Below are 20,962 nucleotides of genomic sequence, written 5' to 3'. Positions count from 1 at the left end.
TCAGCCAGAATGGTTACATATTTCAGATGAAGATGCTGCCTTTACTGGAGTCGTCCTATCTGCAGTATCTTAAGCTGCAGTGTGTGTGCACACAGGCACGCACACAACCACACTCACGTGCATGCTTTAAATATTTGTGTGCCTCTGACCTTATAAAAAAGAAAAAAAGAAGAAGGAAAAAAAAAAAGGAACTGTATCTTTGAGAGAAAGCATGGAAATCCAAACCACACAATCAGATGGTTTGGAAAAGGGAAACTTTGCTTCTTCTTGCTTTGAAGTGGTGGGGCTGGTCTCACTGATGCTGATTCAAAGCCTTGTGACTGCTTTCCATGCCATGATGCTCACACTGTGGTGGAGAGGGGAACTGGGAGCTCACCTCCAGCTCTGCATGAGGATGGGGAGTTCCCAGCAGGACCCAATGGGTGGGGGCCAAGGAATTCCCTCTGCACTTCAAGCCTCCCACTGCCCTGCTCTCAGTGCTGTGCTTGGCTGTGCCCATGAGCCTCCGCTCCCACCAAAGGGAATATGTGATGAGAGCCACTCGTTGCTTCTGATCATCTTCTTTCATCCCCCTGGAGTACTGGGGATTGGAACAGGAGGGCCATGGGGTCTGCTCAGGGGGATGCAGTTCTGCTGCCCCAGCATACATCTCTGGGACCAGCATGGAGGATGTTCTTGCCTCTAATCCCATGCTGAAGGTATTGTGTGTGCTGCTTCCTGCTTGGATAAACAGCAGACAGCGCAGGCTGTGTCTCGCTGGGTATCTTACAAAAGCTGCCTGGTTTCCCTGCTTTGTGCTGTTGTGGTGTGATGTTGATGCTTGTCAACAGAAAGCCTCTCTGTAGCATGCTGAGCCCATTTTCTCGGTGCATGGACATGCTGTTTAGCAAAGCTATGTTGTTTGAGACTTTGTTATGAAAAGAGATCACAAAAAACAGCTTTTGAGCCTTATATCTGCCAAGTCTCTCAAATAACACATGATAACTTGGGGAAAGCTGTTGATTTACACCCTGCAGTGGGTTTGTGTTTTAACAAAGGTTTTGCAATAATTTATAAGCTTCATCCAATTATTTTTTTTAGCCCTAACTGAGAGTGGACTTAGAATCATAGAATCATTGCGGTTGAAAAATGACCACGAAGATCCCCAAGTACATCCCCAACCCACCCCGCCATGCCCATCCCCACATCCCTCAGTGCCACATCCCCATGGATCTGGAGTACCTCCAGGGATGGTGACCCCAGCACTCCTTGGGCAACTTGTGCCACTGCAGCACTGCTCTTCTGGAGAAGTTTTCCCTATTATCCAACCTGAACCTCCTGGGAGGCCTATCCTTCTCATCCTATCAACTATCTCTGATCTTCCTGCATTGCCCTGTTTGGTGGTGGGCTCCCATCACTGAGCTCTGTATAAACTCTATCACCACATCTGTGCTCAGCCCATGGCAATACAAATGCTCTCCATTTAGGATGGAGCAGCAGTGGCACAGCACCAGGTGGGTTTGCAAGCAGCCTGCAGAGGGTGAAGAAGTACCTTATGCCAGTGTCTGGATGTAGGTTGAGATTCCAGCACATTTTACATGTGTAATGTACTTCTGTACTAACCATGCATCGAATTATAATGTAAAACCAAAATATTTCTGTTGGATGAGAAGGCCCCATTCATTAATCAACTGACTAATAGAGTAGAGCATGGGACACTGTAATCTAATGCACTTAACAGCTGCTTGAAACAGCTGCTACTCTCAGCTCTTGCTGGTTTGAGAACCGAGATCTAGAGTGCTTCAGTTCTGTCTTTCAGGGGAGTTTTTCAGGATTGTTCCTTCATTTGTGCCAGCACTCTGGAGCAGGGATGTAGGACAGGGCTGCTGGTGCTTCCTGCTGCATTACAAACCCTGCCTGTGCCTCATTTGTTGTTTTAGTGAGGACCCAGGTCTGGAGGTGCTGAAATCTGCAATTGGAGGGGGAGTACATGGGGCCATCCTGCTGGAGGATGGTCCTCAGAGTGGGACTTTGGTTTTTCTGCCTTTCGTTGGGTCATGGTGAAGAACTGTGATGTAAGAGATGCTGCAAAACAGGTGAAAAGGTCCGTGCAAAGAGGTTTTGTCCATGTGGCTCAGGTAGTGGACACCGACCTGCTGCTGGGGAGGGCTGAGATGTAAAACCGGGCTGGGGGGAAAGGAAAACCCCACAAGAAAAGTAGCCACCAACCCCCTAAAGAAGCTGATCAGAGCCTTACTGAAGGACATTCCCTGGAGATGAGGTAACTGAAGTTTGGATATAGACAGATGAAGCAGCCCTGGCGTGTTTATACAGTCAGAGAGTTTACTGCATTCAAAAAAACCAAAACAAAACAACCCACACCAAAAACACACACACACACACACACACAAAAAAAAAACCCTAACAGAAAAGCAGTCAGCATTAATCAAATGTCGTTTATTTTGTCAAACATTGTATCCCTTTGAAAATAAACATCTTGGTGCTGTTTTGCCCAAAGCGTGCTCGGAGCTGAAGCTCACATCCAGCCCTGGGCTGCAAGAGGCTGTATCTCCCCCTGCAAAAGGCTCCGTGGGACAGCAAAGGCACCATTAGGGCTATGCAGCATTATTCCTGATGCTCCTGGGCAGCTGAAGGCATGCAGAGGCTTTTCCTGACTGCCCTGCCATGTTCCCAACACGCAGAACCATTCTGGGTCTGCAGCAGCCTGTATCCCATCAGTGTCATATTCTATTACCATCCACCGCGTCAGCAAATGGGAAAATAAACACGGGGCAGATAGCGAAGCAAGAGGCTGATTAATTACCAACGTGAAGGAGAGCCATGTTTGTGCACGTTCTGCTGAGGAGCACACTGAAGTGCTTGGCCTTCCCCGTGGTGTGAAATGGGGCCGTTGTGGGGCGCAGGCGTCTCGTGGCACTTGAGGATGTGCCAGGCGATGTGCTGTCCCTGTTGGTTATGGTTAATGCTGGAGGACGGCTCTTGAAGCTGGATCTCAGCAGCTGACAGTGTTTTCTGAGAACTTGTCATCTGGATTTCTTCTAGCAAGATTCCTGGTATTGGGTGGAATCGTTCCCGTTTGACGGGAAAACAATGTTTTCTGGGGAAAAAAAGGAGATGTAGTAAAGGGAAGATGGTGGTAAAATGACTCATGACATCCATCTGAGACCTGCAGCACCAACCAGGACGTGCCCTGGGGTGCCCTGTCAGAGCAGAAGATGCTGTTCCCGGTGCAGCAAAGTGCAGTTCTGGCTGCACACTGTGGGCAGCCCTGGTGTAGTGCTGGGCCCATCCCTCAGTGTGTGCTACCAGCGGGTGCTGCAAGCATGGGAGACACTGTGCAATACTGGAATGCTACTGGGCCAAGCAGCAAGGGTGCTGATTGGCATGGGTAAGTGCAGGGGCGTCAGGGCATGTAGGAGGACGCTGATCTGTGATTGTGCCCAGCAGCACCTGCCTTAATTGCTGCCTCTTAGCATGGGACCATCACAGGTGCTGCTGCCCTGTGCTCTTCCCCAGCCCAACCCAAGCTGCAGGGGCAGGAAAACAGAGCCTTTGTGCTGCATCCTGCCCTTCTGGGGGTGATTTCTGTGTTTAGCACATGCCACAAATGGCTTGACCATTCCACCCTCAGAACAGCCCTAGGAGTCATTCTTGTGCACACAGTTCCCTATATCCTCTATGGCTGATGGGCCACACTTAGCCTGTACTTGTCTGGTTTCAGGAAGCAGCAATCTGGGCTTGCAGGTGCATAGGAAAACAAAACCCTCTTCTTTTTCCTTAAGCAAAAACGGCTTAGGACCGTTCCTACCAGCACCCGAGGCACTGTCAGGACTCATTGCTGTGGACTATTGTTCTGGGTCCCAAGGGAGCCATTAGAAAGAGGATAAAGAGTATTTGCAATTGTAAGAGAAACAAGATGAGAATTAGTCCATGAATCACTCACTAAAGTCAAACATATGGAGGAAAAAGAGGATTTATTTACATCTTTCTCTCACCCTCCAAGCGCATGGGACGGTCACAAAGCACCAAGCAATGGGGATGCGCCACAATGGCACTGGGTCTCAGCTCCATCCCAGCACTGGGGAAAAACTGTGTTTGCGCCATTGGGATTTTCCTTCAGAGCTGTGGTGCTGGGGCAGAATGTCCAGACAGGGAAATGAGCCATAGCTGTGCGCAACAGCTTGGATGCAAATGTTGAGCAGTAGTCTATCTGCTGGGGAAGGAACAAATATAGACTTGGGTCTTGCACCTTTTAAACACTGCATGTCTGCGGACTGTGAATGTGGCTATGGGATTTGCATGCTGCTTTATTTAGTACTACATACGCTGCCTCGTGTTTACAGAAACCGCCCCTCAGACACCAAATGTGCAACCACAAAGAAAAAAAGTAAGTTAGAAAAAGGCACAGAAATAGAGGCAAGCTCTTGTCGCCAGCTCCCCCACTCCATGTCTGCGGTGGTGTTCGGGGGAAGCCAGCATCCGACCTCCTGCTTCCCCTCGTGCTGAAGGTTTTCTTCCCCACTGATTATTTGTCTTTCCCGGGGAACAAAGGGAGAAGGCTGCAGAGGTGGAGGATGGCCCCGTTTTGCTGTGGGGCACTTAGAGGGTGCGGGTGCAATGTGTGTGGGGGGGGAGGGGTAGCAGCTGCCGGGTGTCACCTCCAGAGGGAATGTCACAGAGTCATCTCTAGGGAGGAGGATTGCTTGTATATGCTGCCATAACAGTGATAACTGTAATGATAATACCGCAATTACAAAAACTGCTCTGCAGCTCAGCCTGCTCCCTCGGACCTCCGTGCCGCTTGCCTGAAGCATTTCATAGCGCTTCGTGAGCGATCGCTTGAGGCCGGATACACATCGCTGGGCGAGGATGAGGAGACGAAGCGGTCCCTGATGGGTGCCAGACTCGGGCAGCTCCGAGGTGGAGCAGCGCAGTAATCCCATCTCCCAGCCCAAACTCCTCGCGTCCCTCTGTCCGCTGTCTGAGATAAGTGGATTCCCCCCAACGCCGCTCAGACAGCTCTTACCACCTCTTTTACACCACATCACGTGGCGCCTGGCTGCAAGCTCTGCTGTTTGCTCTTGATCTTATTGCTGTCAGTGTGTGATTGGTGTGCGGATGTTTGCCAGGGCTGCTGTCAGACCGGGACCTGGGCTGTTCTGGCGGAGGGGTTGCTGTTCCCCTTTAGCCATTCTTATTGCTGCCAAACCCAAGAGGGACCCGGCTGTGCAGGTAATGAAATCAGTGCAGGAGGAACTGAGTGCATCATTCTGGCACGTTTCAGGGGGGTATCCCCGGGTGCTGCCAGACAGATCAGTGCCACAAGCTCTGCTTGTCCACCTGGCCAAGGGATCTGTGTGGCCAGTTAACCAAAGTGTTAAACAAAAATTAATGTACTCAGTGTACCCTGATGTGATTAGCGCTGAGAGCTCATCCAAGCTCATCCAGCAACATCCACGTTGCTGATGCTCCACCCTCCATCACATCTCAGCACTCGGGAGCTGAGCCCTGGGCACTGCGCAGCGCTGGATTGTTGGCCGTGTAAAACACTCACATTTCTCCACTAGAGAGTAGAGCTTGGAGCAAGGCCAGGTGCTCTTGCTTTTGAAGCCCCAGCGCTGCTGGTGCAGATTGCAGCACCTTTTGCCAGACAGCAGCCCATTGCCTCAGCAACGTGAGGGAGAACTGGGAGGATGGTGAAGCACTCTGGGTGTGCTGCAGCTTTTCCATCTCTGCACCTCCTGCTTTCCCCTTCAGCAAACTCGTTTTGGGATGGGGCCCTTTGCCCATCCAGCTGCACGATGCTGTGCTTCAGATGTGGCTGCAGCGACTCAGGAGCACTGTGAGCCTTTGGGATGAGTGTGGCTTAGGCGCTGTGCAGGAAAACAACCCCAGGAGCCACCGTCATTGGAAATGTCACAGTATCATCAACCCAGCAGTGTGCAACTGGTGAAGGAGGCCCCGAGACAGCCCGGCCCACTTTAGGGACCAAATTAAATGTAAAAGAATTTTTAAATTAAAAAATAATTGATTTGGAGTTCCATCTCTGCCATCTGGTTTCGCATGTTTGGGGTGTGAGCTTTCGGTTTTTCTGCTGCAGCTTTGGGACTTGGGAAAAATAAAAGCCTAATAAGAAAATTCCTCTTTAAAGAGCTAAGACAACAATTCAAGTGCTGGGCATTCATGCTGTGTATTGTGCAACCTGGATGGCAGGAGCTCAGCACACTGCTCACTGTCAGACCTGTCACAGCTCCATCATGCTTTGCTTCCTCAACTTTAGCTGAGATGCTGTGCGTCAAAATGCATTTTTCCATGGATAACTTTGGTTTGGCCGTCAGCACTGAGAAGTGCAGAATGTTTTCCCCTCGTTTAGGAGCCTGGGCTGAATATTCATCCCAGGGTCTCCATAGGAGCAGGCAGTGGGGAGAACAGTGTGCTAACAGGAACAGAGCAAGCTGCTTTGCACCAGGAGCCATCTCTGGATTTGCCATTTTAGACCAGATCAGGGCCAAAGAGGTGCAAAGCAAGGATGCAGCAGCAGGTAGGATGCCGGCCTCATCCCTGTGCCTCCACACTGAGGACAACCAGGCAGCACATTAAAGGAGCAGCGCTGCTCCCACTGTCCCCATCCCATATGGGGCACGCTGCTGGCCCTGCGGCCACCCACACCGCCACACACATCCATCACTCAACCCCGCTGAACCTCACCACTGGCCACTGCCCTGACCCCACCATCTCCCTCTCTTTCCCTGTGGATTCAAGTGCAAATGCCTCAGTGCTTCGTGCTGGACAGCCCCTGGAACCACTGCCGACATCCCGTGTCCCTCCAACTGTGTGACTGCACTCCTGGGTGATTTACAGCAGGAAACTTCGGCTGCGGGGTAACAAATGGCCGAGTGGTTTCCCTTTTTTTCTTTCTTTCTTTCCCCCCTTTCTTCCTCCTACTGCAATAAAATGACTCTCATTTTTTCCCCCTTTCTCCCCGATCTATGCCCAAACCGCAATATTGGTTAAAAATATCATCTGCAAAAAGAAAAGGCAAATAAATGAGCACATCAAAGCCGGCTGCCTGGGGCCGTTCTGCTGGGAGCAGCACCAGAGCCGGGCGCTGGGCCCATTATCTTGCTGATATCTAATGCCACCACTTCAGAGGGTGAGAATGGAGCTTTTTTTTGTACCCGCTGAGCGCACCGGGAGCACAAAGGACGCCATCCACTGCAGCTCCCAAGACATGTTGACATGTTGCTCTCAGATTTCATTCCTGAAAATCTGGAACTTTATGCTGAACAAATAACACGATCTTTTCCCTTCATCTGGAAAGGATAAAAACAATTGCTGGCACTCGGAGCAGATCTCGCTGCTTTTTCTCCCTCTGCTCTCCTCACAAACTCTCCGGTTTTGCTGCCCGCAAGTTCCAGCTTGCACATTTCCATCTGAAAACGTTAAACTGTGGGGGCTGAGGGGTGAGAGTGGAGGGGAATGGGAATATTAAAAGGAAAAATAGCCCTCTAGGAGAAATAAAGTCCCTGGACGAGGTGCTGGGTGCTGCAGTGAGGGTCTGCAGAGCTCTCCCTGACTGCGTCACTCATATTCGCAAGCCACAAGGAACCAAATTCCACCTCTCTGCTCCAGCTCCAGCTCCAGCCCTGGATGGGTGCTGCTTGTCCCATTGGGAGGCCTGTGGAGGTGCCCAGTGCCAGCAGGACTGGGATGACTTTGCAGACCACAGCAGAACACTGGGTTCCCCCTTATTCTGATTGCACTGTATGGGTTTAATAGCTGGCATGGGCAAGCTCAAGTAATTCAGGGATATTACACATTTTTAGGCAGCGCTAATTCTAATTTCCATTAGGAAATGCTTTTGTGCTGTAAGATACTGAGCCAGGAGCTGGGACAGGCTGCACTGAGGAGGGATTTGGGAAGCAGAAAGGGATGGTGAAGCTCGAGGTCAGTCTTGCCATGCATTAGGTCCTTCAGTCCTAATCTCTCTGACTCCAGGGTTCTGCAAACCCACCAATGGGGTGCTGTGTTATCTGGCTGCTGGGAGGGCAAAACCCTGTTACTGTCTGAGTGTGTATTTGGATTTACCCATATCCAAGTGTGTCCTGCTTCCCATCTTTAGTCCTTTTCTCCTTGTTGGCTGTTTTCTTAGCCAGCTACCATAGCCCTGTGCTAGGGATGACTGGGCTGCAGGGGACCCTCCTTTGCCACTGTCATGGAGCAGGACAACCCTGTGGTTTGCAACAAGAGGGACACAGCCTGGGGACCCTCGGAGCAGAAGTGGCTGTGGCCAGCCCTGGAGCGACACTGAGTGACGTGAGCTTGCTGGGAATCTGCTGGGGAATATTTTTATCCGCTGGGTGTGAGCGCGCTGCGCGTCAGAGCCATCTGCTGCACAGTCTTTTTGGGGAGAGCTGGGAAGCACAGGCATGGAAATCTGTGCAAATGAGTGCATTCCTGTGCCCTTCAAAGCTCTGTGTCCCAAAGTCTCCTCCACGGGTGTCTGGGGACAGGACAGGGCCGACTCCTTGTGCAGCTGGGGGAGAGATGAGTGCTCACATTCCCTAAAATGGAGATAGTCTTGAGCTCTGTACAGTGAGCCCAATGTCTTGAAAACAGTTTTGGGAATGGGATGCTGAGTGAAGCATGGGAGCAGCCCCATTGCACCACCCAGCCTGCTTCCCATTGCCCTCCTTCCATCTTTCCATCTTGGTTTGGTTGCACTCTTCTAGGAAGATGTACAGCATCCCTGCCACAGAAGGCATTGAGAGGCAAACCCAGAGCAGCCACAGCAGGATGTTTCTGTGTGCTGGATGGGGTGAAGGAGTCCTGGGATAAGCGATAAAAAGAAATGGAGACATCAGCTCGTGCTCCAGCACCAGATCTGCTCACCCTAAAATATCAGGCTGCTGACATTCGAAATGCATATTCATTTGCAACAAGCAGAATCCCCCCCATCCTCGTGGCAGATGCCAGGTGACAGCTTTGTGCTTATTTCCTCCACCCCTGTGCAAGGTTTGTGTCAGTTCCTCCAGAGCAGATTTAAAGTTGTCTGTGCCATGACAGGGATGCACTCAGTGTCCACCATCAGGATGCCTGAGATGCAGGAGAGAGTCCCCAGGAGCTGCAGCTCTGTGTCCACAGCCTCCATCGCAGAGGGCTGTGAGGTGCTTTGAGGGGCTGGGAAAGAAACACTGAGGCTGGTGATGGAGACACAGCTGGGGGAGACCTTGAGGGAGGTGGGAAGGAGATGCAAGTAAGACGTTTCGCCCCAAAGAAAACCCAATCGGCATCTTCATAAAACTAAAATGGAAGCTTTTGCCTCCACTCTTCTCCTGGGAAACAGAGAGAAATGGGAAAGGGGATGAAGTTGGGGAGGTTCATTCTGCCAGAAGTGAAGAAAAACTGCAGAATTAGAAAAAAAACAGTGAAAAATGTCCTTTTTTTATGAGGGAGAGGCCACTTTTTCCATTCCTTTTAAACCAAGTTTTTTTTTTTCATGAAAAATTTCAGGCACTCCCATTGTTTTGCTGCAGCCTTTGATTGAACTATTTGATCGAGCAGTCAACAAAACCCTCCGTGTTTTTCAGGAGGTTTCTTAAATCCTGCCGAGGTATGGGATTATTGGGAACAACAAATGGCAAAGCTGTCTCTAACCCCACAGACTTTCTCACTCTCGTTTTCTCTCTGGCTTTGGAATAAAAAATGCAGTGCTCCCCGCTGAGTTCTCTTTAAAATTCACATTGTCTCTTCAAATAAAGGCTGGGAGGGTGAGGTAGCACTTTGAAAAACAGAACTCAGTCATACATCGCAGGGCCACATCCTGGAGGATTATTCTCTCTCAGGACACTTTATAACTTCATGAGAACTTCAGGCCTGCCTCATCCCACCGACCCCATGCGTGGCGGGGTGACTGTCCCCAAGCTTCTCCACCCGTGTCAGCCTCTCCATGGTGGTGCCCTCTCACTTTCCCTCACTTTTTGGGGTGATTTCCAGTTGCATCGTGGAGCTGCTGGCCTGGCTGCTGAAGGGCTTTGCCTGAAGGACTGTTTGTGTTTCTGTAAGCAGTGGGAACCCTGTGTGTTCCTCCTCCAGCCTACCATGTGCTGCAGGGTGTCTGAAGGCCACAGGTTCCCATGCTGCTCCATGGTACACATGGGGCCACAGTTGATTTGACTTGAGGAGCAGTGGGGGTCCTGGTGGTGGTGTGGGAGAGCTGAGTCCCCTCCACCCCCCATCCCTTATCCTCTGCCAGAGAATCACTGAATCATTAAGGTTGGAAAAGAGCTCTGAGATCCTCCAGTCCAACCCTCAGCCCATCACCACCATGTCCCTCAACACGGCACACACGGCTAATAAGACACAGGCTAATGAGCTGCTTTTAGTCTTAAGTAACACCGCAGCCTGCTGAAATTAGGATGGTGCCTCTCACTCCTGCAGAACCACTCCAGTGATTTTCAGTGAACAGAAGCAGGCAGAGGAGCTGGGCTAAAGCACGAGGTGTGTACACACGGGCTGCCCCCAGCTCTCACCCAGCTGCCCAGCTCCTGTGTTTGCAGGGCTGTGAGCACACGGCTGAGCATCCCGCACATGTAAACTCTGCTCCTGAGGCCTTCCCCCGCCTCACTCTAGGAAATAGGGAAACAGTGTGGAAAAAAAAAAAAAGAAAAATACAAAGGAAAACCAACCAACGAATGTCAGTTTTGACGAGTGCTTCATGAGCACCGTTCAAACCTGTCACAGCGATGTCAAAATTCATCGGCTTAGTGAATGTATCAAACCTGGAGCTGAGCCGCAGCGTTTCCAGCTCCAGCTCAAAACGAAGCAGCCCGCACCGAGGGATTTTCCTCCCCTCGGAGCCAGGTGGGGATCCCGGTAGCACTGCTGGGAGAAGCCGGCTCTGGGCCGGGACCGGGCTCCGGGTAACGTGTCCCGCTCGGGACGGGCGTGCAGCCGCGGGTTGGGCTGCGAGCTCCGCTCCACCTCTCCGGGCGGGTGGATCCCGGCTCCTGAGTTTCCCGGGGGCTGCAGAGGCTTGTCCCAGCCCTGCGCGATCCTGCTTGGCTGCCGCCCTCCCCGCCTCTCTCCTCCCCCCTTCCCTCCTTCTCTCCCTCCTCCTCCTCCTCCTCCACCACCCCATGTGCTTCCTGCCGGGCCAAGTTTGCAGAGCGCCGCCGCACGCTCGGCCCAGCGGAGCGGAGCCGTAGCGGAGCGGGGTGCACGGCAGCGGGCGCGGCTCCTGCGCGGTGCGGGCTCGGCGGAGGGCCGGCTCCGGCTTCGGGCCGCGCTCCCCCGGCCGCGGCCCCGTCGGCTCCCCCTGCCCGCCCGCACCATGCCGCGGCGGCGCGGCTCCCTGCCGCCCCTCGTCTGCACTTTAGCCGCCCTCAGCCTGCCGCTGCTGCTGGCCGCCGAGCCCCGCGCTAAAAGTTGCTCCGAAGTGCGGAGGCTCTACGCCGCCAAGGGCTTCAGCCAGAGCGAAGCGCCCAGCCACGAGATCAGCGGTGAGTCGGGGGGGCGTCGCGGCTCCTTTGTGCTCGGAGCCCCGCGCTCGGCCGGGCCGTGCTCCGCGGGGCGCGCTGCCTTCCTGCTGCCGGGCTGCGGCTGCGGATCCCGGTGCTGCTCCCCGAGCTCAGCCCCGCCGCGCCGGGCCGGGCCCGCGCCTGTTGCGGGCTCGCTCTGTCCCGCAGGCGGTGTTGTTGCGGCCGCCGTTCCCACTCCGGAGCCGTCCCGGTACCGCCGGGTGAAGTCTCACCGAAATGGTTTCTTTTTCTTTCTTTCCTTTTTATTTATTATTATTTTTTTTTCCTCCTTGTTTCTTCCCCCCCCACTATCCCGAGGTACTCGCGCATCCCGGGGACAGGAGTGCTCGCAGCCGGCAGCAGTAGGAAATGGTAGCTAATGTGCTCACACCCAAAACATTTTATTCTTTTTGTTTCATCCTTCGTCTCCCTCCCAGGGCTGCTGCTTTTATTTCCCCTTCTGAATGACCTACTGGACCGCATTCTCCGCGGAACAAAGGAAGTGCCTTTTTAGCTGGAATCCTCGGAGACCACCAAGGACTCCGGCTCATGCACTGCAGTTTCGCACTACTTTTAACAATAACAAAAATGCATGACTGAATGGTTCAAAAATGTGGAGTGTTAGAGGCATTCATTTCAGTCTGGGACGCTGTCACAACACAGACAGACCCCGAGTAAATACCTTTAGATGGTGGATATAAGAGTTGGGGGTAATCTTTAGCATTGGTGCGCCCTCCAGTTATGCATACATTATCCTTTTCACTGGTGCTCTGAAATGATTTCAATCGGATGCACTTTTATATTGGCAGACTAATGGTACGCGTTTCTCCCGTGGCTGAGTGAAATTGAGGGCCCTTTTTACTTCTCCAAGAACTATTTTAATGAGAAACGTCTGACCGGTTGCAGTTAAAATACTCCCTCCTCCCTCCCTGCTTTGGGAAGGTCTGTAATAAATGGGTTTATCTTTGATTTGAGGAGCGGGATGTGGGCAGATTTCCTTGTACACCCGCTGTCTGGAAGGTTTGTCCCAGTCCTTATCTCATAGGTTGGTATTTAAGGTGATCTCTGGGGGGTGGCAGGCTGGATCCTGATTGCGGTGCTGGTGGAGCAGCCCCTTTTGCAAGGAGGGGCTCAGAGACGTGCAAGGAGCAAGGTAAGGTAAGGGGCTTTCTGCTGTGCCAAACTGAATGTACTACCTGGGTCATGTCACTGTGCTGGGGATGTGGGAAAACTGCATCTGCAACAGGTCCTGTGCAGTTCTGTGTTCAGTGTCACCATATTCAGTGTTCCAGGCTTGGAGGAAGGCTCTAAATGCAGTGCACTGTGTGCTCCTTGAAAGTGCACCGTGCCTGGAGTGCTGCTGCCCTTGGAGTTAAACCTTGCGTGGGGTGCAACACCTGCTGCAGTTTCATATTCCCCTGCAGACTGGTGGTTTTGGTGTATGTGGTGTTAAAAGGCTCCTGACCCCCCCTGGGCTGCTCCTCAGCCATTGTATGCAAATAGAGAAGTGCTCACAGCTCATCCTGCTGCTTTGGGCTTTGTGAGCATGCAGGGTGTCTCCTGTGACCCTAATGGAGGCTGAGGTCGGACATGGGGACAAAAGGTCTGTGGTACACACCGTGCCTCCAAAAATGAATCATCAGCCAGACCTTTGGTCTGCATTGGTGATTCAGGTGATAGCGATGTGCTCTGAGATGATGTGTGTGAGGGAAGGAGCCTGAGTCTGTTGGGTTCTGTTTCATGTCTGGTTTGTTAGGCTGGGTCCCATCCTGCGGAACTGCTTCAGATCATGGTGCACAGCCAGGCTTCCTCTTGTGTCTCCAAAAAGGTGCAACAAACTGCTTTCTGTAGGGTTTCTCTGCTGTCAGAGCGGGGCTTACCCAGCCTACAGATCTGCTGGCCTTGAGTTGTCAACATGCAGCAGTGTGGGCAGAGACATCTCTGCAGTGAGCTGTGTGACAGCAAGTGGGACGTGTCCTCACCTGGTGGGCACAGGAGTCCTTCCAGGACATGGTGGCATCTCATTTGGGTATTTCACCCTATTGATGTTCTTCCAGAGCAGCAGGTTAGTGCAACGTTGTGCTGGAATGGGCTGGTTCTCATTTATTTATTTTTATCCACACTATTGCTGTTCTGGTTGCATTAAATGGGCATTCTTTGTGCATAATTACCTAGGAGTTTGAGTTAATTCAGATTAGCTTTAGAATATGGTATAACCTGCCATTGACATGTGTTTTAATTATATCTTGCTGATGAACGTGGGCATTTCTGAAAGAAGAGCACAGCTGGTCAGCTCCTTGCTTAATGGAAACATATACGATGTGTTCTTTGTAGCATGGAACGCAGAGAAATTGTTTCCTTTCATTTAAACCTGGTGTTGGAGGTGTAAAGAGAAACAGCCAGGAGAAATCTGCACAGGAGGTTTCCGAAGATGAGGTCTGTAGGAGCTTCTGCCCTGTGATACTTTGTGTCACAGTGATGTACAGTCTTGCTTCTGTTGCACTTAGGGCTGCCCGATGTGGTGGTGTGGAGGGTTGGTTTTGGGAGCTTCCCTTCTGGTGTGGTATAGGAAGCAAGCTTATGTGTGGGGATGGGAGGTGGCATCCCTGGGTATTCCTGTAGGAAGAAAATGTTTCTTTTACTCAGTTAAAAGGAAAATAAAAGCTCTTGCTGATCAATGGAAGGTACCACCTGTTAGCCTGTGGAGGTGTAATGTGCTCCCATCTACTCATTTCCTCCTGTGGAGGTTTTAGGGGAGTTCCTGAGGCAGATTTGGAAAGCACTGGCTTTTAGGTGGCTGCAAGCAGGCAGAGCTCTGCAATCTTAGGAGTGATGCTTTTGTTTTTGTCATTTAACCCAATCTCATAGAATAGGTGTGTCTGGTGGTGGTGCATGGGAGAGGTTCTTGTGGCCAAGGAATCTCTTGCCCCTCAGCTTTGGGCTTTTAGGATCTTGCCGGAATCTGCTGTCCCACTGCTGTAGTTGTCACCTGAATGCTGTCACCAGTGTCACCCAGCTGTGCCCTCCTGGGCAATGGAAACATGCTGTGGGGACGGGGGTGGGAAGAAGGGGCTCTGGGGAAGTAGTTGGCCCCAGTGAGCACTGTGTGCTCCTCACACTGCCTGAAGGTGTGCCTGGCTGTCAGCTGGATCGGGGCTGCTGTGTCCCACCCTGGGGAACAGCGTGGTTCCTTGTGCATTAATAAAATGATTGTCCACGGGCCGGGAGGGAACCATTGGAGAACATCCTTGCGGTGAGCTCGGAAAAGCAAACGAGCAAAACTCTGGAAGTATTTTTAGCTGCTTCTAATGTCATCGAGCAACTGGGAGCAGCGGGGGGCAGCTGGCAGCGTGCGAGCACCCGCTTGGGAGCAGAGAGACTGCTGGGAGATGGGGCAGGGAGAGCCGGGGCTGCACTGTGCTCCATCAGCCTGCAGAGCTGTTCCACTACAGCGGTGCATTGTGTCCTCGTGTGCAGTGTGTGCAGTGTGGTTACCGGCAACTGAGCGCAGCGGTCCGGGCTGAGTGGGAGTATCGTTTTCCTTGGCAGACACTTCATAGAAAGTTCTGTTTTTTCTGCCAGAATAAGCAGTCGTTACATTCCGTCCGATTCATAGGCTAATTATTATCTATTGTTAAAATCGCCTTAATTATCAGATGTTTCCTTAGACGTGTAGCTGTTTATTAAAAGGCTGAATGGGAGTGTGTACACTGTGCAGCTCAGGCCTCCTGCACAATGTTTTTAGGACTGTTTTGTAATTTCAGGGAGATTTTCTGTGGCTTTCATATGTCAACAGGCTTTTTATTCTCCCCGAGACTGAAGCAGAGCGAGGCGCCGGGCAGAGCTGTCATGCTGTGGGATGCTGTGTGATGCTGTGTCTCCCTGCACTGTGTGTTCATCCCTTCTGGGCAAGGGGCAGGGAATGCTGAGCCTGAATTTGGGCTGTGAAACATGGGCATGAGGTGACTCTGGTGGGAGAAGGTCTCAGATGAGGGTTTCTTTTTTCTTGGAGGTGTAGGTAGGCAATGATGGAGGCTGGAAGGTTCCCAGCAGGGTACTGGTGTCTGTAATGGTGGGGTGGGTTGGCAGCTGCTGTCTTGGCTGTGTGCAATGGGTTTGTCTTTGGGGTGCAGCTGGGGCTGTATGCCAATGGAGAAGGTTCAGGCAGCACCGTGATGGAGAATCATGGTAGAATCATTAAGATTGGAAAAGACCACTAAGATCTCCCAGTCCAGCCCCCACCCACCCCACTGTGCCCATCCCCACATCCCTCAGTGCCACAACCCCATGATTCTGGAACACCATGCATGATGACTCCAGCACTCCCTGCTCTGTCTGCTGCAGAATCTTTCACCTCCTTCCAAAAAAGAGCGATCCTGGGGACTCATTCCCTGCTTTTGTTCTGCTTGCCTTTTTTTTACCCTTTCTCTCTCTCTCTCTCTTTTTTTCCCCTTTCCTTTCCAAGGAAGTCCTTGTTAACCAAAAAGCTCTGTGCCCCCCCTCCAGCTCCCGGGGGCGGGGGGCTGCCAGCACTGGTCTCCGGGGCAATAACCTCCTCGCATTCCTCGCATTCCTTCTGCTTTCTCTTTCTTCTGAGATTATGAAGATAACTTCCTTCTCCCATTGCTAAGCAATGTGAGGGCTCAGGAAAACTCTTGAATTCTCGCCCCTGCTCCCTGAATTACCTTGTGAGTTCCATGAGCTCCCCTGTAGCAAACTCTTCCAGTCAGTTTGCTGGGATTTGTGCATCTCTGGGAGGAAGCTGCTGCCTCCTTTTATTGCTATTTCTAATCACCAAGCATTTTAATTAAAAAGGAATGACTTTGTTATGGCCTGTCTCACCTGCTTCCTAGTTTAAAGACTTCCCTTAGTGTTTCACGGATTACTTTCCCTTTCTAGTAGAGGTTTTTGGGATGTCCACCCTTCTCACAACTGCCTGGACCAAAGGATTTTGAGGGAGCATTTCTCTTAATGTTTCCAATTGAAGAGTTGAGAATTGTCTGGATTTTAAGCAAATTCAGATGGGAGCAAACAATGATGAAATGTTTAAAATATGTTTCAACATTTTTGTGGGAATAGGAACAGCTCTTTTACGGGCCAGCTTTCAGGAGGTGAAAATATGTGGCCCATACACATTGTCGGCATTGTTGCTGCTTTTCTTCCTTTTTTTTTTTTTTTTTTTAAATTTATTTATTTATTTTTGTGAATACTCATAGGAAATTGGCTTTGGTAATTGAGTTTCTACAGAACCACAACATCCAATGGCTGTTCCTTCCCTGGGGTCACAGTTAGGTTAGTTTAAGTACTGCGCAGGAGGTTTAACCTCTTGTGGTTTGTAGTGCTATTCTAGAAATTGCTGGTGATTTGGGGGTGTGTGAGAGCAACAGCTTCACAGGAAAACCCCAAATGTCAGGGTGTCTGGATTTCAGAGAGCTCTGTGAGTGCCAGGCACCTTGTGGTGCCTTTGGAAGAGGCAGCCCAAGTCTTTATGGCCCATTGACTCTCCCTTAGAAAGAAGCTGGAATAACTGTCCATGTATTGTTTACCTGCATTGACTTATAACATCCTCCTGCTTCAAAACACCTTTGTTTTGGGTCCTGCAGATGCCAAGCTCACTGGGTCGCATCGCTCTGCAAGGCCTGCATCCCCAAAAACTTTGGGATTTGGGGTATTTTTCTGGCATAAAAGAGCCAGCTTTAAGAAATTATGCATGAGGGCTGGAGCTTGGTAGCACTGACTGTTAGGTATAAAAATCCCTGTGCTGCAGGCTGTGATGACAGGCAATGATAAATCACTCTTGGCTGGTGCTACAGGTTTCAATAATGGTGTTTTCGAAAGATTACATGGGTTTTAATATAAACTTCTTGCTTCTCTGTACTGTTCGTTTTGTTTCCCTTTCTGAAGAGCAGAGCCTGTTTGGATTCAATGTAAGGATGGAGCCAGGATTTTGCTGGTTGGAAATGTTGCTTTTTACTGTTCCTACAAACACGAGGATCTTGTTGGAGTGCCTTTTAGCCAGCTGGCTACAGGGAGCTGCTTCACAAGGTGCCTTTTTGTTTGTTTCTCAGCTTGGAAGGTAACTTTGTCCCATGGAAGATGAAAGCTTCGCCCAGTGGGTGCTGTTACAAAGCAATTTCTCTGAGCTAGGGAAAGACTTTGTGTGATAGCAGCGAGGGGGGAAACAACTTCGTGCACATACACTGGGTTTCCTCGGCCCATTCCCATGAGAGGACAGGGCATCAATATGATCAAAGGCACCAGAACAATTAGAAACCTGCTGAAAGTGAGTTCCCTTGCCAGGTGTGTGTGGGTACCTGGCTTTGCCTTTACTCTGAGTTGTGTAAGGTGGGGTTAGTTTGTTTATTTAGTTTTGTTCCCAGTGAGGTTGCAGGAGGATAAGGGACTGTTTCTGTAGCTGGGGTCTGCCCTTTGCTGGGGCGTAGGAACAGCAGTGTGTGTCTGTGGGCTGCTGCTGATGGGTCCTAGTGGTGCCAGGCAAGGTATTCTCCTGCAGTGTGGTACCTGCTGTGGTGGCAACAGGCCTGGGGCAGAACGAGGTGACTCTGGTCCCACGGCAGGACATAAACCCTGTATGAAGATAAGGGTATAGCGATGCCACTACTCGTGTTTGGGCTGAAGGAAAGCAAACAAGCTGGGTTTAGCTCAGTGCAGACATTGAGCTGTGGGTGCCATGGGACCATGTGCTTTTCTTCTTACTGGGGGGAAGAAATTGCTTTGGTAGTGTCTGCTCATGATTCAGTGCTGTTTACGTAATAATTGAGGTTGGCTTTCATTAGCTCTCATAATAAGAGAGCTTTCCTTTAGCACAGTTACTTGTCAGTTTGGTTTCACAACATCCCACTGTAGCACAGAGGTGCTGTGGGGACCATCAGACTGGGCTGTGTCCTCTCTGCAGGCACAGTGACACAGTCACAGCTCCTTACTGCAGCTTCTTGAAAGAGCCAGGTAATGGTTTGGGTCATTTGGGCTTCCTTACAGAGTGGGGTTTCAGTCCAGCTTGGGTGATTTCTCAGTGCACTGTTTGTATTTGCACTAAGAACTGTTGGTTTTAGCTAGCGGTGAGGGTGGAAACCCATCAACCTGCTTCCACCAGCAGAAAAACCCAGGGTCTGTTGTGCATTGGAAACACCAATCTGCACCACTGGGGTTGTTTGACTGTGTGATGCATCCCTGCCCATGCCAAGGAGTGGGGCTGGAACAGAACGATCTTTAAGGTCCCTTCCAACCTAAGCCATGCAGTGATTCTGGATTAGCTGCTGATGCCTCACCTTGGTGCAGCCATGTTTGCTTTTCATGTGTAAGTGAAGGAAGGGTGGTGTTGGTGCACAGCCAGCAGCAGCTGCTGCTACCTGAGCAGCAGTGCTGGAAACTGCTGGGGGATGCAGCCCAGCCCAGAGCTCTGTAAATAAATAATGCTGCTTGGCAGAGCACACAATAGCCCAAGTGCTGCCTTTTGACGAGGTTTGGGTCTGGGTGTTTTTTAACATAACAGCGGGTGTGTTGTGAGAGAGGTGGCACCGCTCTCAGCCGTGTGGCTTCGGGTGATTAATGTGGGTTAATTGGAGAGTGGTGGCTTGGCGGGCAGAGGAGATGTGGCTGGTTGGAACAGCAAATGGATGGGGCTCGGGGCTGTTCTGCCCCATTGAACCCACCCTGCTGAAGGGATGCAGAGAGCAGAACTTCGCATAACTCAGCTCTCTGCTCTATTAAAGGCTCCTTTTATAAAGGGTTGCCAGAACAGCAGCCTTTTCAGCAGCAGAAACCTCCCTTACCGGGAAGGCTCCGAGCAGAAACTGGCACTCCTGGCTTCAGGGCTGGTGCTTTCCAGCAATCCTAAAGCTGGAGAGAGCTCAGTGAGCTTACCAGGAATAGTTGTGGTGAGGAAGGGTTAATTTCTAGGTATCAAAATATGCACAAAAGGTTAAACGGGACTTCCTCCTTGTCAGTGAATTACGGCTTTAAAATATTTGCATTCTTTCCTGAAAGATTTAGGAATAATTATATAGCACTCAGGGGCAGGGCATTGCCAGATAAACTTAACAACTCTATAATTTGTACTCGAGGCAGGGTTTCCTGTAAATGATAGCTTTGTTTAATTTTACAATACTGCTTCCAAATGTTTGTAGGTTATGAATTGCCAACCAAACTGGACCAGTGAATCTGGAAGGGTGTTTGTTTGTTACTGGAGATGACCAAAGCTGCTGAATTAGGCAAAAACTTGGCATCTCCTTTAAAGCGTGGAGTTATCCTTTCCCATGCAGGGATGCTGAGGTGGGCAGGTGAGAGCATGGGGTGTGCAGTATTCCTGCTGCATGCAACAAGGCCCTGCACTGCTCTGGGTCCTTTTCAGCTCGGCATTTCTTCCTCTGGGGTCGGGAAAGGAACGCTGCAGTTTCAGGACACATACTTTATTTCCATTACTCAAAGCTGGAGTCATGCGTGTTTACAGCCAGAGACACTTCAGCAGCTCTGGGGATAACAAGATAGCTGACAGATTGGAATGCGGATTTATCAGGGGTTAAAACTGGCAAAATTCCTTATTTCTGATTCTTCTAAAATAGAGCCTCCGTGCTCCTGCTGCACGAGGCCATCATGAGCTTTAACCCTTCATGTTTCCCCAGTAATATGCACTGAGCTGCATCCATCCCTGTTTTCTGTGACTGCGTTGCTTGATCTTAGATTGTGGGTGTTTATTTTTAAACAGTGAATCTCTTCCAGAAATGTTTGCAATAGGTTTTTATTTTCAAGTGCAGGCCTTTTGCACCGCACGAGTGGCTGAATGACCACAGAATGTAAATTTTACTGTGTATCACCTTTGGACCGGCAGTTTGAAGGGCTACAGGGCAGTTAACACAGCAGGATTATGCCATGAAATCTGCTTCCTTCAGGTTGGATTCATCTCCATTTCTTTTGGAGCAAATCGCGTTATTGGCTTTGGTTGCACTTTGCTTTGGAGTTACTTTTTCCATGCCTTTGCTAGGATCTGTAAGTTGCTGTGACGAACAGGTCATCTTCAGCGCTCTGGCTTCTTAGTGATACATCTGTTTTAATATTCTGAGACACCAAGCAATGTCTTCTAGGGAAGCAAGTTAAGAACATCCACAAGTCGAATAGAGCAGAATCCCTCATTTTATGGGATGACGGTGCAGAAGAGAAGTCAGGCTGTTCAGCAGGAGAATTCCAAGTTAAAACTGAACCTGGGAGCATTCCTGAAGCACTGAGAGCAGCTGCCGGTGCAGCGGCCCTGTCTGCAGGGCGGCTGTGTTTGGAGCTGGTGGTTGCTGCTGCGGTTGTGCCCTAGGGGAGAACGAATTGAATTTCACTTTTTATTTCAAAAGGAAAGGATTGCTCAAGGATTGCAAAACACTTTGTTTTGGAAAAATGGCTTTGTTTGGAAATTGCACGGGAGCAGGAGAGGGGCT

General features: G+C 50.7%; 1 protein-coding gene across 1 annotated transcript in view; it reads left to right on the top strand.

The window, feature by feature from the left end:
* The first annotated feature begins 11,332 nt into the window (after positions 1-11,332).
* GPC4 (glypican 4) overlaps positions 11,333-20,962 on the top strand; it is a 64,176-nt gene continuing 54,546 nt past the window's right edge. The window contains exon 1 of the mRNA XM_015860354.1: positions 11,333-11,501. Coding sequence (XP_015715840.1) covers positions 11,333-11,501 — 169 coding nt within the window. The remainder of the gene's footprint in view (positions 11,502-20,962) is intronic.

Source organism: Coturnix japonica, chromosome 4, assembly GCF_001577835.2.
Source record: "Coturnix japonica isolate 7356 chromosome 4, Coturnix japonica 2.1, whole genome shotgun sequence".
NCBI classification, from domain to species: domain Eukaryota; kingdom Metazoa; phylum Chordata; class Aves; order Galliformes; family Phasianidae; genus Coturnix; species Coturnix japonica.
Note: the sequence above shows the minus strand (reverse complement) of the source record. Positions and strands in the feature narration are given on the sequence as shown.